This window comes from Cetorhinus maximus, chromosome 27, assembly GCF_964194155.1.
Source record: "Cetorhinus maximus chromosome 27, sCetMax3.hap1.1, whole genome shotgun sequence".
NCBI lineage: Eukaryota > Metazoa > Chordata > Chondrichthyes > Lamniformes > Cetorhinidae > Cetorhinus > Cetorhinus maximus.
The window spans coordinates 8,908,716-8,923,771 of record NC_135905.1 but is presented as its reverse complement, the minus strand read 5'-3'; the positions used below and the strand labels follow the sequence as shown (position 1 = coordinate 8,923,771).

Sequence of the window (15,056 nt, the reverse complement as noted above, 5' to 3'; positions counted from 1 at the left end):
TCATGGGATGTGGGCGTTGCTGGCTAGGCCAGCGTTTATTGCCCATGGGAAGGTGGTGGTGAGCTGCCTTCTTGAACCGCTGCAGTCCACATGATGTAGGTACACCCACAGTGCTGTTAGGGAGGGAGTTCCAATATTTGACTGAGTGACAGTGAAGGAACGGCGATATATTTCCAAGTCAGGATGGTGTGTGACTTGGAGGGGAGCTTGCAGGTGGTGGTGTTCCCATGTGTCTGCTCCCCTTGTCCTCCTAGATGGTAGCAGTAGTGGGTTTGGAAGGTGCTGTCTGAAGAGTTTTGTAGATGGTACATATTGCTGCTGCTGTGTGTTGGTGGTGGAGGGAGTGAATGTTTGTGGATGGGGTGTCAATCAAGCGGGCTGCTTTGTTCTGGATGGTGTCGAGCTTCTTGAGTGTTGTTGGAGCTGCACTCATCCAGGCAAGGGGAGAGTATCCCACCACACTCCTGACTTGTGCCTTGTAGATGGTGGACAGGCTTTGAGGGTCAGGAGGTGTTACTCGCCGCAGGATTCCTAGTCTCTGACTTGCTGTTATAGCCACAGTATTTATATGACTAGTCCAGTTTAATTTATGATCAATGTTAACTCCCAGGATGTTGATAGTGGGGGATTCAGCAATGGTAATGCCATTGAATGTCATGGGGGGGTGGCTAGATTCTCTCTTGTTGGAGATGGTCATTGCCTGGCACTTGTGTGGCATGAATGTTACTTGCCATTTGCAAGGCAAAAGAAGCTGGTAATAGAGCCAGTGGAGAACACGCTGTGGGTCCATAGCGCGATAATCCTTCTACTCCCATTTACATCTCTAGACCCATCTTTTGTTTCTTCACTAGTTCATCACTATATCCTTGCACTATCACCCCTGTTGTCATTCCTGCCTTCCACCCTATAACAGACCTTCTGTTTTGTTCTTTCTCCCTCCGCCCTCGTGTACTTGCCTAAAACCTATTACGTCTCTGACTTTTCCCAGTTCTGATGAAACCTAAAACGTTAACTCTGTTTCTGCCTCCACAGATTCTGCCTGACCTGAGTATTTACAGCATTTTCTGTTATTACTGCATTGTGTACACCTCAAGGCTGAGGATAATTTGCTGAACTATTTACGATGCTGCATCAATATATTTCTGGACTGGGGTGGTGGTGCTGAGCTATTAGCGATGCTGCATCCCTGGGTTAGGCCTGGTGATTTTTTATTCTTTCACAGGGTGTGAGCATCGCTAGCTATGCCAGCATTTGTTTTATATGCCTAAATTGCCCTTGAGACAGTTGTGGTGAGCCACCTTCTTGAACTGCTACAGTCCATGTGGTGTAGGTACACCCACAGTGCTGTTAGGAAGGGAATCCCAGGATTTTGACCCAGTGACAGTGAAGGGACGGCGATATCGTTCCAAGTCAAGATGGTATGTGACTTGAAGGGGAACTTGCAGGTGGTGGTGGTGGTGTTCCGATGCGTCTGCTGCCCTTGTCCTTCTAGATAGAAGGCGCAAGTTTGGAAGGAGCGACTAAAGGAGGCTTGGCGAATTGCTGCAGTGCGTCTTGTAGATGGCACACACTGCTGCCACTGTGCAGTGAATATTGGAGGCGGCGGATGTGGTGCCAATCGACGCGATGCTGAACTATTAGCATTGCTGCATTGAGTATGTAAAAGCAAAATATTGCGGATGCTGGAAACCTTAAGTAAAAACAGAAAAGGCTGGAAAAACTCAGCGGGTCTGACAGCATCTGCGGAGGGAGAAACAGAGTTAACGTTTCGAGCCCGTATGATTTGTTCAGAGCTGTGTAAAAAAGAGTCATACGGACTCGTAACGTTAACTCTTGTTTCTCTGCCCGCGGATGCTGTCAGACCCGCTGGGTTTTTGCTGCATCTCTAGGTTAAGGATAATGATAGTGTACTGCATTGAGTACATCTCCCTGCCTGGATAGGGTGGATGATGCTGAACTGTATAAGTATATCTCTGTGTAATATCTCTGTTCTGGGGTGGTGTTGCAATAGTGCCACACTGAACTGTGTCTCTCTCTCTGTCTTTCTCTCCCTCCCCCCCTCTCCCTCTCTCTCTCTCTCTCTCCCAGTTGCGGTGTTTTTGCAGCCACAGCTTGCCTCCTCCCCCCCCATGTCCCTGTGTACGTTGTATCAGTCACGTAGGCTCTTGGCGCTAAGTCGGTGTGTCAGTGCGGAGCTGAGATAGCGGCACCTCGCGGCAGCAGCAACTCTTCAGGGGCGCTGCCTTGCCTGCCTGCCGCTCACTTCCAGACAGCGCTCACCGCAAACAAGAAACCCCAAAGTGCACGCAATGCCACTTAAAACACTCGACAATTGCACCTTCTGTGAGGGGCAGTGACTTGACACGAGTTCGGCGTCCGCAGCCAAACTCTCCACGCACTTGTTCCAATACCTTGATTGATGGCAGCAGTTGCAACTTGCTTTTGAATTTCGTGTTGTGTGTGTGTTTTTTTTTGTTTGCTCGTGTCCCAGTATTATTATTAAACTGCAGTAATAGCGGGATGCTGAGCCCTGTGCAGTGTGAGTGAGTGAGCTCGGTTGCTTTGGAGTGCTACCTACTGTCTTATCAGGCGAGCCAATGCAAGTGAAACCTGAGATGAAAGCAAAATAGTGCGGATGCTTGGAAATTTGAAATAAGAACAAATAATGCTGGGAAAAAGTCAGCAGGTCTGGCAGCATCTGTGGAGAGAAAAACAAGAGTTAACGTTTCGAGTCAGTATGACTCTTCATCAGAGCTATGGAGAAGTAGAAATATGATGGATTTTATACTGTTTAAGAGAGGTTGGGGGGCATGTAGAACTTGGAATGGGGCTCCACTTAATAGCTCGGCTTCACATTTGTGCTTCCCCTGCACTTAATAGGCAGAGCTAGTTTTCTAAATTAGAAGCGGCTCATTCACCATTTCTTATGTAAAGCAGCCTCCAGCTTCTACCACTCCGAATGTGCTCCACTTTAAAATCTTTGCACAGGGGGGCTACGGTTGCCAACTCTCGAGTTGCCCTGGAGTCTCCGGAAATGATAAATAATTTGCAGGCGTCGCTAAGATTAATATGGGAAGAAAGATCACAGAGGTAATAATAACTTGTGATTTTTAAAAAAAAGATATTGAACACTTGTTCACTAGTTAGGAAAATATCGAATGTGTAAGGGGAAGGCTGTTCAAGGCTAATCCAATTAAGTATAAAGTCTATTCACTTCCTGATATAAAATAAAAATAGAAAGTGCTGGAAATACTCAGCAGGTTTGGAAGCATCTGTGGAGAGAGAAACAGACTTGATGTTTCGAGTGGAATATGACTCCATGAACTGAAGGAAGGTAGAAATGTGATGGGTTTTATGCCATTGAAAGGGTGAAGGGGAGGAAGAACAAATTTACTATACTGCATTCGCTGCTCACAACACGGCCTCCTGTACATTGGGGAAAACCAAACGCAGAGTGGGTGACTGCTTTGTGGAACACCTCCATTCAGTCCGCATGGATGACCCTGCCCTTCTGGTTGCTTGCCATTTTAATTCACAATTTTGCTGTCACACTCACATTTCTGTCCTCGGCCATGCCACAATGTTTCAGTGAAGCTCAACACAAGCTTGAGGAACAGCACCTCATCTTCCAACTAGGCACTTTACAGCCTCCTGGACTCAACATTGAGCTCAATAATTTCTGACCATGAACTCTTTCCCCGGAGTTGATTTTTTTTTGCTGCATGTTGGTCTGAATCTTGTTTTTCATATCTTTGCTTTCAGACAGAGCTATTCATTATCCTGCCATTCGCACTCACTCTGGACCTGTGCTTTGTTTTTTTTACCACAATCATGACCATTGCCTTTGTCTTTTGTACGAAGACGTTTTTGTCATTAAATCTCTCCAACCATCACTCTATCCCAGACCTTCCCTTTTGTTCTTCCTCCCCTCTCTGCCTTCTGTCATTTCTAAAAGAAGAGTCATATTTGACTCAAAACGTGAACTCTGTTTCTCTCCCCACAGGTGCTGCCAGACCTTGAGTGTTTCCAACACTTTCGGTTCTTATTTAAAATTTCCAGCATCCGCAGAATTTTGCTTCTATCCACTTTCTGATTGGTTTGGGAAGACAGAGCACCAGAAGAATGGACATGTTGGTTGACCAATGGCAGGAGTTTGGGGACTGGACATTTAGAGGCAGGAGTTTGTGATGAAACCTCCAGGAATACATGGGACCATAGTTGGCAACTCTAGTATGAAGACAGAAGTCAGAGGATAGAAGATGTTTTATCATGCCATCTACTGCACTCTTCACTTATACTGAAACAAAATCCAGTGACAACTATCATCAAACAAATAAAATGATAGGTGAACATCTCAATACACAGTGTGATAGGTAAAACAAAAACAGGTCAAATATCCTTTATCCATACATCCGAAAATCAAACACATCCAAAAGCCAAACATGTTTTTGAACGGCTATGCAGTTAATTTGTATGTTAATAAAGCAATATTAAATTATATTACAGGTGTAATAAGTATTAACAGGTAGGAAGTAGGGCATGTATGAGTTTGCAAATAGAGAAACTACCTAGTATTGCTGGCCTAAGCTTAGGCTTTAGGCTATTGTAATGTAAGTAGGTGTAGGCCTACCATGTATATTTTGGAAAACTGAAAAGCAAAACAAAATTGGCCTCAAGGGTTTCGGATAAAGAATACTTGACCTGTATGCACACTTAAAAACCATGGCCACAGCTTTTCACCAAACTCAACTCCAGTGCTTTTTTATTTATGTTACCATCACACACTGTTTTACATTTAAACGCAGACACCTGCTTTTTTTTTTTAAACAATCATGAACCAGGCCTGGATCTTTCTTTCTAAAAACACGCATTTATGTTTGCAGGGAATGAACAAAAATTCACACGTGGCTGTGTGATTGACAGAAGTTAGGAGATTGAGTCCATTTGTGCCGCGTGCCCTTCAGTGTGAATAGGCACCATGTAGATTAGCTTGAAAAATTCTGGGCATGTTTACGGTTTGCCGTGGTACCCACTAAAGGCCAGGGCAAAGAGAAGGATCCACAAGCCATAGAAGGTGTCCAGGCTTTGTGGCAAGACCCTTGGGAAGGCAAATAGGTAGTTGGGTTACAAAAGCAAAATACTGCAGATACTAGAAATCTGAAATAAAAACGGAAAATGCCGAAAATACTCAACAGGTCAGGTAGCATCTGTGGAGAGAAACAGAATTAACATTTCAGGCTGAAGACCTTTCTTCATAACTTTAGTTTTATGACACCAGTAATCAGGTAGTTTTATGACACCAGTAATCAGGTAAGGTAATTAGCCATAGCCTGTGAAGGACCGTAGATATCTCTCTCCATTAGAGAGACAAAATTGGTTACATAACTTAAAGGACAACATGTCATGTCTTAATCCTCGATTCATTCACCCTTAACAAAGGCTGGCAATGAATCAGGATGCCTTTTGAACCTTTCCTAAGGCTTGCAGAATTTCTGTCACGCTATTCTGATAGCTCCCTTTAATTGTCTATTTAAATTGCAATTTTCTGCTCCGACCACTAGCATGCTCTCTGTCATTGCTTAAATGTACACCTGGAGCTGTGGATTTTGCTTAGTTGTGATGCCTTCACAGCCAGTTAGCTTGGAGATATTAACAGTCTCAGCCTCATACTCATGAAAAAGGCAGTGGACACTGCCAGCTTATTTGGAAGCACAGCCAGCAAGAGATGGCAGGAGCAGGAAAGAAGAAGCTGTTTGCTCTTAGTTTGTGTGTACAATGTGTCACAGGTCATCTCCTGGATATTGCTGTAGTTTTGGTTAGTTATTTAGTTGTGCTTACATCATCCACATTAACTACACTCTTGGCATCATCCACATTAACTACACTCTTGGCATCATCCACATTAACTACACTCTTGGCTGTCATTGTGGTGATATTCATGGAAATTTATCTTGATGTACGTTTTTGTCCTGTTTTGCTATCCTGTCACTACCTGTATTATAAGGTGATATGTTTCAGAAAATAAATTGGCACATGTTGTAACAAACAGGCAACATCTTGCATTGCAAAGTAGCCTTGCGATTGGGATAGCGTAGGGGTTCAATCAACATTTCCTCAATATGCCTGTTATGTGGCGCTGCTGCAGAATTGGGAAGCGGGTTAATAAATGTGCAATGGCACACACGCTTCAGTAAAATCTATGTTATATTTTCTCTTTTTGCATTCCAGGAGCCAGTAGTGTTGACAGATACCAACCTGGTGTACCCAGCACTGAAATGGGATCTGGAATATTTGCAGGAGAACATTGGCGATGGGGACTTTTCTGTTTATGTTGCCAACACGCACAAATTCTTGTACTATGATGAAAAGAAAATGGTTAACTTCAAGAACTTCAGGCCAAAGTCTAGGCGGGAAGAGATGAAATTCAGTGAGTTTGTGGAAAAGCTTGGTAAAATCGAACAAGATGACAACAGGTAAAACATGAACAGCAGACCTTGTACTGTGCAACTAAAACACTTCAATGCAGTGCCTGTAGGACACAGATTAATTTTACATGAAAATGCTATTTAATCCTGGACAATAGAAAAAAAACAACTTAGATTTATTTAGTGATTTTCACAACCCTCGGGTGTCCAGAAGCTTTTTACAGCCAATGAAGTACTTTTGAATTCTAGATATTGTTGTAGTGTAGGAAAATGGGTAACCAAGTTGCACACAGTAAAGTCCCATAAACAGCAATAAAAACAGAAAACGCTGTAAAATATTCTGTAGGTCTGGCAGCATATGTGGGGAGAGAGGCAGAGCTAAGGGATCAGCCTGATGACCTTTCGTTAGAACAGGGTTAGAGAGTACTAAGTTTTTAACAAATGAAAGGTGTGGGCGGGGAGGGTGCGGTGTTGGTGGGAGGGTGGGAAAAGAAACATTTATGATATGGTGGAATGCAGGAGAGATTAAAAGACAAAGGAGTTTATGGTGCAGGACCAAAGGAAGTGGTAATGGGACAAACAAGGAAACAAAACATTTGCCTGGAGGAGGTGTGAATGGCAGAATCATGAACAGCTGCTGTAGGAAAGCAAATAAAAGGGAAAAAGAGAGGAAAACGTAAACTAGCAAAGAGAAAAGAAATGAAATGGGGCCATGGGTTTAAGATCTAAAATTGTTGAACTCAATGTTGAGTTCAGAAGGCTGTAAAATGCTCAGTCGAAAGATGGCGTGCTGTTCCTTGAGCTTGGTATGATCTTCATTGGAGCACAGCAGGAGACCGAGGACAGAAAGGTCAGAGTTGGAGCAAGTTGGAGAATTAAAATGTCAGACAACTGGAAGCTTGTGGTCATCCTTGGGGACTGAATGGAGATGTTTCGCAAAGCAGTTACCCAATTTGTGTTACGTAGAGGAGACCACATTGTGAGCAATTAATACACTATACTAAATTGAGAGAAGTACAAGTAAATAATTGTTTCACCTGGAAGGAGACTTTGGGGTCTTGTGAGAAGGGTTAAGGTAAAAGGGTAGGTGTTGCATCATGACAACCGGAGTAGCGGGCAATGTGAGAATGACCAGATAATGTGTTTTAATAATGTTGGATAAGGGTATGTATTGGCCATAAGAGACAACTTCCCTGCTCTTCTTTGAATAGTGCCAAATGATCTTTTACACTCACTTGAGAGAGAAGTTGGGGTTTTGGTTTAAAATCTCAGCCGAAAGATGAATAGATACTTATTGTGCCGCAAGTTTATTTTTTTTCCCTTGTCCTCAAAATATTTAACCCATCCCATCCTGAAGTGTGTCCCATGGGCATCATTAGGTTTTCTGATACTTCGCTCAAAAACTCCTCTCTGTGCCCAGATAAAGAAAATCGGTAAACTATTCAACTAATTGAGGCATCACAACTGAGCCTAGTCTTCCCTGACAGATTCAAAGTGCGGTGGTACCTTGCTAACCACCAAGTGTTCAAATTCTGGTTGTTTTTTCAAACCCTCCTACCTATCTGAGGTTATTCTATCACTTGACACCATTAGACCAGGAATTAAAGCTGGGCCTTTCTGGTATATATCACTCATTACCTTCCAGTGGGATTTTATTGCTCAGACTGGGTGGCCCGTGGCTGGGTGTCAGTCACCATCTTGATGATGTTAGTTTGCAGGTTTTCAGCTTGTTAAACTCACTTTAACGGGAGGACCACGTGAAAATTGCTGTCTCCCTCTCAGGGAGCCTACTTCAGAAAATGGAGATTTCGAATAAACATTGCCAAGACTGTCTTTTCAGCCTTCCACCTGAACCACCCACACCCCAATGCCAAAATACTTTGGCATCACACTTGACCTAGCGGCAACACCTCCAGAACACTGGAGCCAAGGTCAAGACATGAGCAAATCTCATTTGGAGCAAAAACACGCAGGCGCTACCTGGGGCAGCAGAGATAAGACACTGTATACTGCTTCGCTCAATCTGGCCTACCCAACAGCAGAGTACTGCTGCTTAACCTGGCTCAGGAGCTGCCACACAAATGTGGCAGATACCCACCTCCGGGAAGCCATAGGGATTGTTTCTGGGACGTTGAGGCCAACACAGCTTGAGTGGCTTCCTGTGCCAGCGCACATTGAACCTCCAGATGTCTGCAGGGAAAACATACTCTTCAAAGAACACCACTGGCTGACAGCTAGTGAAACACTCCCGCTGTCACAGGACCTCCAAAAAAAAATAACCCACTGCACACACTACAAGCTGACGACAGCCCCATCTCTCGATGGTGCAACTTGCATTTAATGCAAACATCACCAACTGCAACTGACCGGAGAGGTGAAGTCCCAGGTTTCAAGCTTACATGGAAAATCTGGACAACCCTCGACTGCTTGAGGACGGGCCAGGGAAGATTTGACCACTTGCTCCACAAGTGGAATATGAGGGAACAGTTCAAATTGTGATTTTGAACATTCAAGTCAGACCATCACGTGTATACTGAACTCCTACCCTGAGAGATCCATTCCTGGTGGTATCACAGCATTCGCAGTGTGCTTGCTGAAGCTGTTGAATGAATTGTTGACTTTGACATCAATCTATAACTGCTTCGCCAGCCATACCAAAAAAAAAACCTCATATCCTGCAGGTTGATGCAATTTTCTGAATCACCATAGTATGGTTATTAGCCCCTGTCAGCTAGGGATGTATTTGCCCCTTTTCTAAATGACAGTATAGAGTTTTATAGTGAAAAATGTTCTTTAATATCTATGCAAGTGTTTGCCAGAGAATTGATTTTTTGTCTGCATTTGGCGCTTGGCATTGTTTGTTCATCCCATCTATTGCATCACTTGTGACCGTGTGCTGTATTAAGGGCGCTTTTATTTTATCAATAATTGGCTGCTGATGATCTTTCCTTCAGTTTTCACATAATGACTTGATTAAAATGTGTGATTTAACAAAGTGAAGTTGAGGTTATGGCTTCCCCACTGCCATGCCCAGTAAAGCCATGTCACATTCATAGCTTTCAAACATAAACTGTACCCAGTGTGGAATCTTCAGGAAACTAGCTTTTTTCTTAAAATGGACACTGCTGGCCACCAAGAGTTATCTGACTTGGTTCAAAAACTGCCACACTGTCTTGAAAGGACAAAAGGACTAAGAGGTATCAAGACCATCTCCTGAAACCATCCAAAAAGGTATTTCCTGACTTGAGTGGGTCATTTTGAGCCAAGATGGTGATTGTCTCAAACCCCCTCCCCCCACCAGGGTGAATGACTGCAAACAATAATCCAGTTTGTGGCTGATCAACATAAGCCCAACACCATATTTGGAAGGGAGCTGAGAGAAACCACAAGGTAAGAAAGTCCCCAACACAAACTGGAGGAACAGCACCTCATCTTCCGATTAGGCACTTAACAGCCTTCCCGGACTTAACATTGAGTTCCACAACTTCAGACCATGAACGCCCTCCTCTATCTTCACCCCTTTTTTATGTATTTTTTCAAAATTAATTTTTATTTTTATCCGCTTATTTTTATTTTTATTCATTTTTAATTTTATTCATTGTTTTATCCCCTTTTTCACCCCCTCTTTTTATTCCACTTTCAATCCCTTTTTTTCCCACCCTGCATACTCCCCCGACCCCACAAGGACCATCTGTAACTTGTTCATGTTCTTTTTTTCAGAGTTCTTACCCTTGTTCTGCTATACCACATTCTGCTTTCTTACCGTTGCCATTATAAGCACCTTTTTTAGTCCTCACCACTACCATTGACACTCCCTTTGTCCTTTTGTTCATGACATCTTTGTCAATCTCGCCTTCGCCCCCACCTATCGCTGCCGTTCTATCCAGCTTCATCTGCTCCACCCCCCCCCCCCACCTTAAACAGTTTAAATTTCATCACATTTCTACTTCTCTGTGGCTCTGAAGAAGGGCCATACAGACTGGAACGTCAACTGTGTTTCTCTCCACAGATGCTGTCAGACTGCTGAGTTTTTCCAGCATTTTCTGTTTTTGTTTCAGGTAAGGAAGTCATGTTGGTCTCCCTATTTATTTTTAAGTGCTGCCTGCAAAAAGACACAACAACTGCAGAAACAGCAGCATCAGAAAGGGCAACAACACCTATGCCTTAACTGGAGACAGTAACATTGTATTGTCTCCAAGCCTGTTCCTTTTCAACTCCGATATAGCAAACTGACCTCCTGATAACAAGACTACACGTAACTAACATCATGACCTGCAGAAAGTCCATCTTTTCAAGAGAATCCTGCATTAACTCTGGTATTCAACTTTGGCTATTGAATTCACCCAATCACACTTCAGGATTGAAAACTTCTTCATGCCTGCACCTTGTGTTTTCCAACACAAACCAATCACATGAAATAGGAACTATTCTTTTGTTTATAACTTATAAAAGTGGACTATTATTTTTAACTGTACTTTCCTTGAGAGAGAGGGAGAGTGTGTGTGTGTGTGTGTGTGTGTGTGTGTGTGTGCACGCGCGTATGAGAGAGAGTGACATAGCATTAGATTTTTAGGGTGAACGCATGAATAAACACTCCTCTTCATTTAAACCGACAAAAAGCTTGTTGCTGGCTATTCAAATTGTCCACAAACCCGGGCTAAGAAATGCACACCTCTTCCTTTTCTAAAAACACACTGAACACAGACAGTAAGGGAAGGGAACAGGGGTTTCAGTTCCCTCCAATCCCTGCCCATAACATCACTCTCAAAAAGAAACATTATCTTCTGCATTTGGTTTCCCATGTATTTCCTTGCTGCCAGAGTTGTCAAGGCAATACTGGCCAGCCATTTGGAAACTCCCTGGTGTGATGCAGGCTGCAAATCCGGATACGGTACTCCCTATAATATGCGCATTCTATCTTAGTTGAAGTGAAATGGTAGCCCTACTGTTCAAGTTCCTTTTCATCAAATGACATTGGAAACATGTTATTAAGTAAGTAAAAAGGGTATGTGGCTTTCTATAGTCATTGAGGTGCTGCAATTGACCTCTGTCCCTCCAAAGGGTGAGGGGAGAGAGGCAAAAGTCATTGAGCTTTCCAATCCCTAATCACTACTATCCGAGGACCTTTTCTGAAAATGTACGTGTGTGATGGAATCGGGTTTACCTGCAATACCTCCTTGTGCTATTCAACACTCAATTGCTTGTATGGTCTCACTTGAGTAATGGTCCCATTGATAAGTTACTAGAGGTACCCAGCTCCCCAACAAGAAACCAAAACCTTGGTATCTGAGTAGTTATTCAGACAGGAGGAAGGCAAAAAGCCACATTGCACAAGGATTAGTGCTGGGATCACTGTTAATCATAATTTACATTTGGACTTAAGGACAAGTACTGCAACTCAATGTTGAAATTGATAGATGAAACCAAACCTGTGGGGACAGTTATAGCTAACCTTGAGGAAGAATACAACATAGTACAAGAAGACATTAGAAAACTTGCAGACTCGGCAGTTAAGTGGCAAATGAACTTTTATACTTCGATGAATGTGAGCTGATGCACTTTGGTAGTAAAATTAGAAACATCACCTGCCCTTAGAAAGTAAGAAATTGAATGGGGTAGAAGAACAAAACAATTTAGAATTACAGCTGAACAAGAACTGGGATTTATTTCAGGGGTATTGAATTCAAAAATAATGAAAATACAGATTGCGTATCCTTTATCTGTAAATTTGAAAAGTGAAAACTCCAAAAAACGCACTTTTTTTTAACCTCATCAACCTTTAGCATGGAAAGTCTAGTTCTTGCCTGGACTGTTTACCTTGCGATTTTTGTGGTGAACATGTCAAAAAGAAACTTATTACATGTACTCTATTATTCAGTGATATATCTTACTTTTCTAGCTATTTTATTTACTTTAGCTAGCCTAGGCTTAGGCTACTGTAATGTAAGTTTATATACAGTATCCGAAAATCATAATTATCTGAAATCCAAAATGCAATTGGCCCTGAGGGTTTTGGATAAAGGATACTCAACCTGTACTGTGGACATTGTAAATCTGAAATGAAAAACAGAAAATGTTGGAAATACTCAGCAGGTCTGACAGCACCTGTGGAGAGAGAAGCTCCAATTAACATTCCAGGTTAACGACTCAGTTCTGGAAACAGGTCGTTAGTCTGAAACATTAGCTCTTATATGTCTCTTCAGGTATGCTGCCAGTCTTGCTGAGTAGTTGCAGTATTTTCTGTTCTGGCTTCAAAAGTAGTGAAGCTATATTAAACTTGTTCAGGACCTGGTCAGGCTGCACTTAGTACTGTGCACAGTCCTGTTCTCCATTTGATAAAAAGCATATGGAAACACTGGCAAAAGTGCAGAAAAGATTTACAAGGATGGTATTAGAACTGAGAGACTACAGCTATTGGAAAAGATTGAACAGGTTGTGGCTTATTTCTTTAGAAATTACGAGAAAGGTGACCTGATTGAGATCTTTGAAATTATGAATGGGTTGGACTGGGTAGATGCAGAAAGAATGTTTCCACTTGTGGGAAAAGCCATAACTAGGGTCCATAAATACTAGCTAGTGAGTAATAAATACAATAAGGAGAAATTTTATTACTCAATGGTTAAGATGTGGAACTCGCTGTCACAGGAAGTGGTGGAGGCAAATGGGTTAGAGGCTTTCAAAAGGAAACCAGACAAGTATATGAGAGAAAAGAGAATAGAAAGGTATGCTGAACATATCATTCATATATATAAGATATGCTGAAATATGAGACAAGGTAGATGGACTGGCAGGAGACTTGTGTGGAGTGTAAACACCAACACAGACTAGTTGGGTTGATTCACCAGTTTCTGTGCTGCATATTCTCTGTAACAACAAATTTCCTCAGAAGAAATGTTAGTTTACCTTGTTTAGTTTGTAAAATTGATCTCACGTTACTCTAACCCTGACCTACCTGCAAGCAAGAGGTTTATTTGAAAGTGTTGCACTCATATCTTCTGATGGGCAACTTTGTTTGGTTAATATAACTGTCATGGACAGTTTGTATGTAAGGGATATATATTTTCTTACCCATAGAGTTGAGCCCCAATTAAATAATTCCAGCAGCAAGTTTTCAGTGAGTTTTAAAACAATGAAGGTTAATTATTATCACACACTTGCCCTGGATGTTTAAACGTGATGTCTCATTTACTCGTCTCACGCATGCTATGACTCACACAGATTAGATACAAATGAAAGTAAAAAATGCGGTTACAACTTGTAGTTATCGCAGTCTCTTTCGTGGCTGGCCTGTAGTTTCTTAGATGAGTTGATGCTTTAGTTGAAGTACGGATCTTATAAGGCAAAGGATTCTCAGTGAGATGCGATGTTTCTTGTATCGAATTTCGAGAAGGTTGGTTCTCAGGTGAACTCGAAGTTGGAACAGGTTGGAGGAAGTCCTTCTTCCCACTTTCAAGGTATTGCTGTTTATTCCCTTGGCTGCTTGGATGACATGCAGCTAGTTAGTTGGTGGCTTTCTGACGGAACCCTTTCTGTAGAACAGCTTCTTCTGATTTTTTTAAAGGCAAATAGAAAGCATGGCTGTCTCATCATGTGACTTTTTTCAAGTCTAAAGTCTTTTTCCATTTGAAGTGGGTGGTTAAGTCGATTATCCATCATGTGTTGTGGTTTTCAACCCTAAGAGTTTTAGACAGCCAGTGTCTTTGTACTTGAAAGATCCATTCAATTGACAATACCATTTTGATATAATTTCAGGAAAATGGCATTGAGCCAGCATCAGTTTGGAGGGTTCCTTTTGTTCCCTCTTGAGACAGGGGAGTGGTTCCAATCCACAACTCCGTGACATGAGAAGTCAGGTGATCCTCAGGCAGCTATCTTTTTCCAGCGAGATAGAGAATTGAGTTCATTAGATTTAAAGGCACACGTTTCCGCCATACCTTTCCAGCAACAGGCAGATCACTAGTAGTACTTGCTACTATAACTTGCAGCTCCAGCTTGTCTAGGGAGACTCAGCATAAATAGTTGAAATGCTCCAGAGATCCTGAAGGAAATGATGAAATAACTTGACCCTCCTGCACTAACAGTGAGAGTGGGAGTACCTTCAAAGTACTGGAAACACTCCAGTGCGGGCTAGGGTGGTGGACTTATGTTACTGGACTTAATCCAGAGACCATGAGTGCAAATCCCACTATTGCAGTTTGAGAAATGAATTCATTTTTAAAAATCTAGAAACAGACAGGCTATCCGTCAAATGACCACAAAGCTGTCAAACTGTGGGGAAACAAAACAACTTTGTTCACCAATGCCCTTTTAATGACCTATTTGTGATTCCAGCCCCTCACCAATGAGGTGCACCGTTAACTGCCCTCTGAAGTGGCCGTGAAAGCTAATCAGCCAGGCAACTCAGGATGGGAAATAGATGTCGGCCTTTCCAGTGATGCCCGCAACCCAAGAATGTGGGGGGTGACGGGGGAAAGCTCGATAGAGAATTGAGTGCAGCTCACCCGAACCAAATCAACTCTGAAGCAGCAAGCGAGGACTGCTCCAACTTGTATAAAAATCTTCCATGCCAGAAGCATTGAAGGAGCTTCAGTACAGCCCTTGGGGCACAGGAAACTCATTTCTCAAATAAAA

The 15,056-nt window shown here is 42.5% G+C and overlaps 1 protein-coding gene across 1 annotated transcript in view; it reads left to right on the top strand.

Moving 5' to 3' along the window:
* hif1an (hypoxia inducible factor 1 subunit alpha inhibitor) overlaps positions 1 to 15,056 on the top strand; it is a 52,350-nt gene that overhangs the window by 19,396 nt on the left and 17,898 nt on the right. The window contains exon 2 of the mRNA XM_078530679.1: positions 6,229 to 6,473. Coding sequence (XP_078386805.1) covers positions 6,229 to 6,473 — 245 coding nt within the window. The remainder of the gene's footprint in view (positions 1 to 6,228; positions 6,474 to 15,056) is intronic.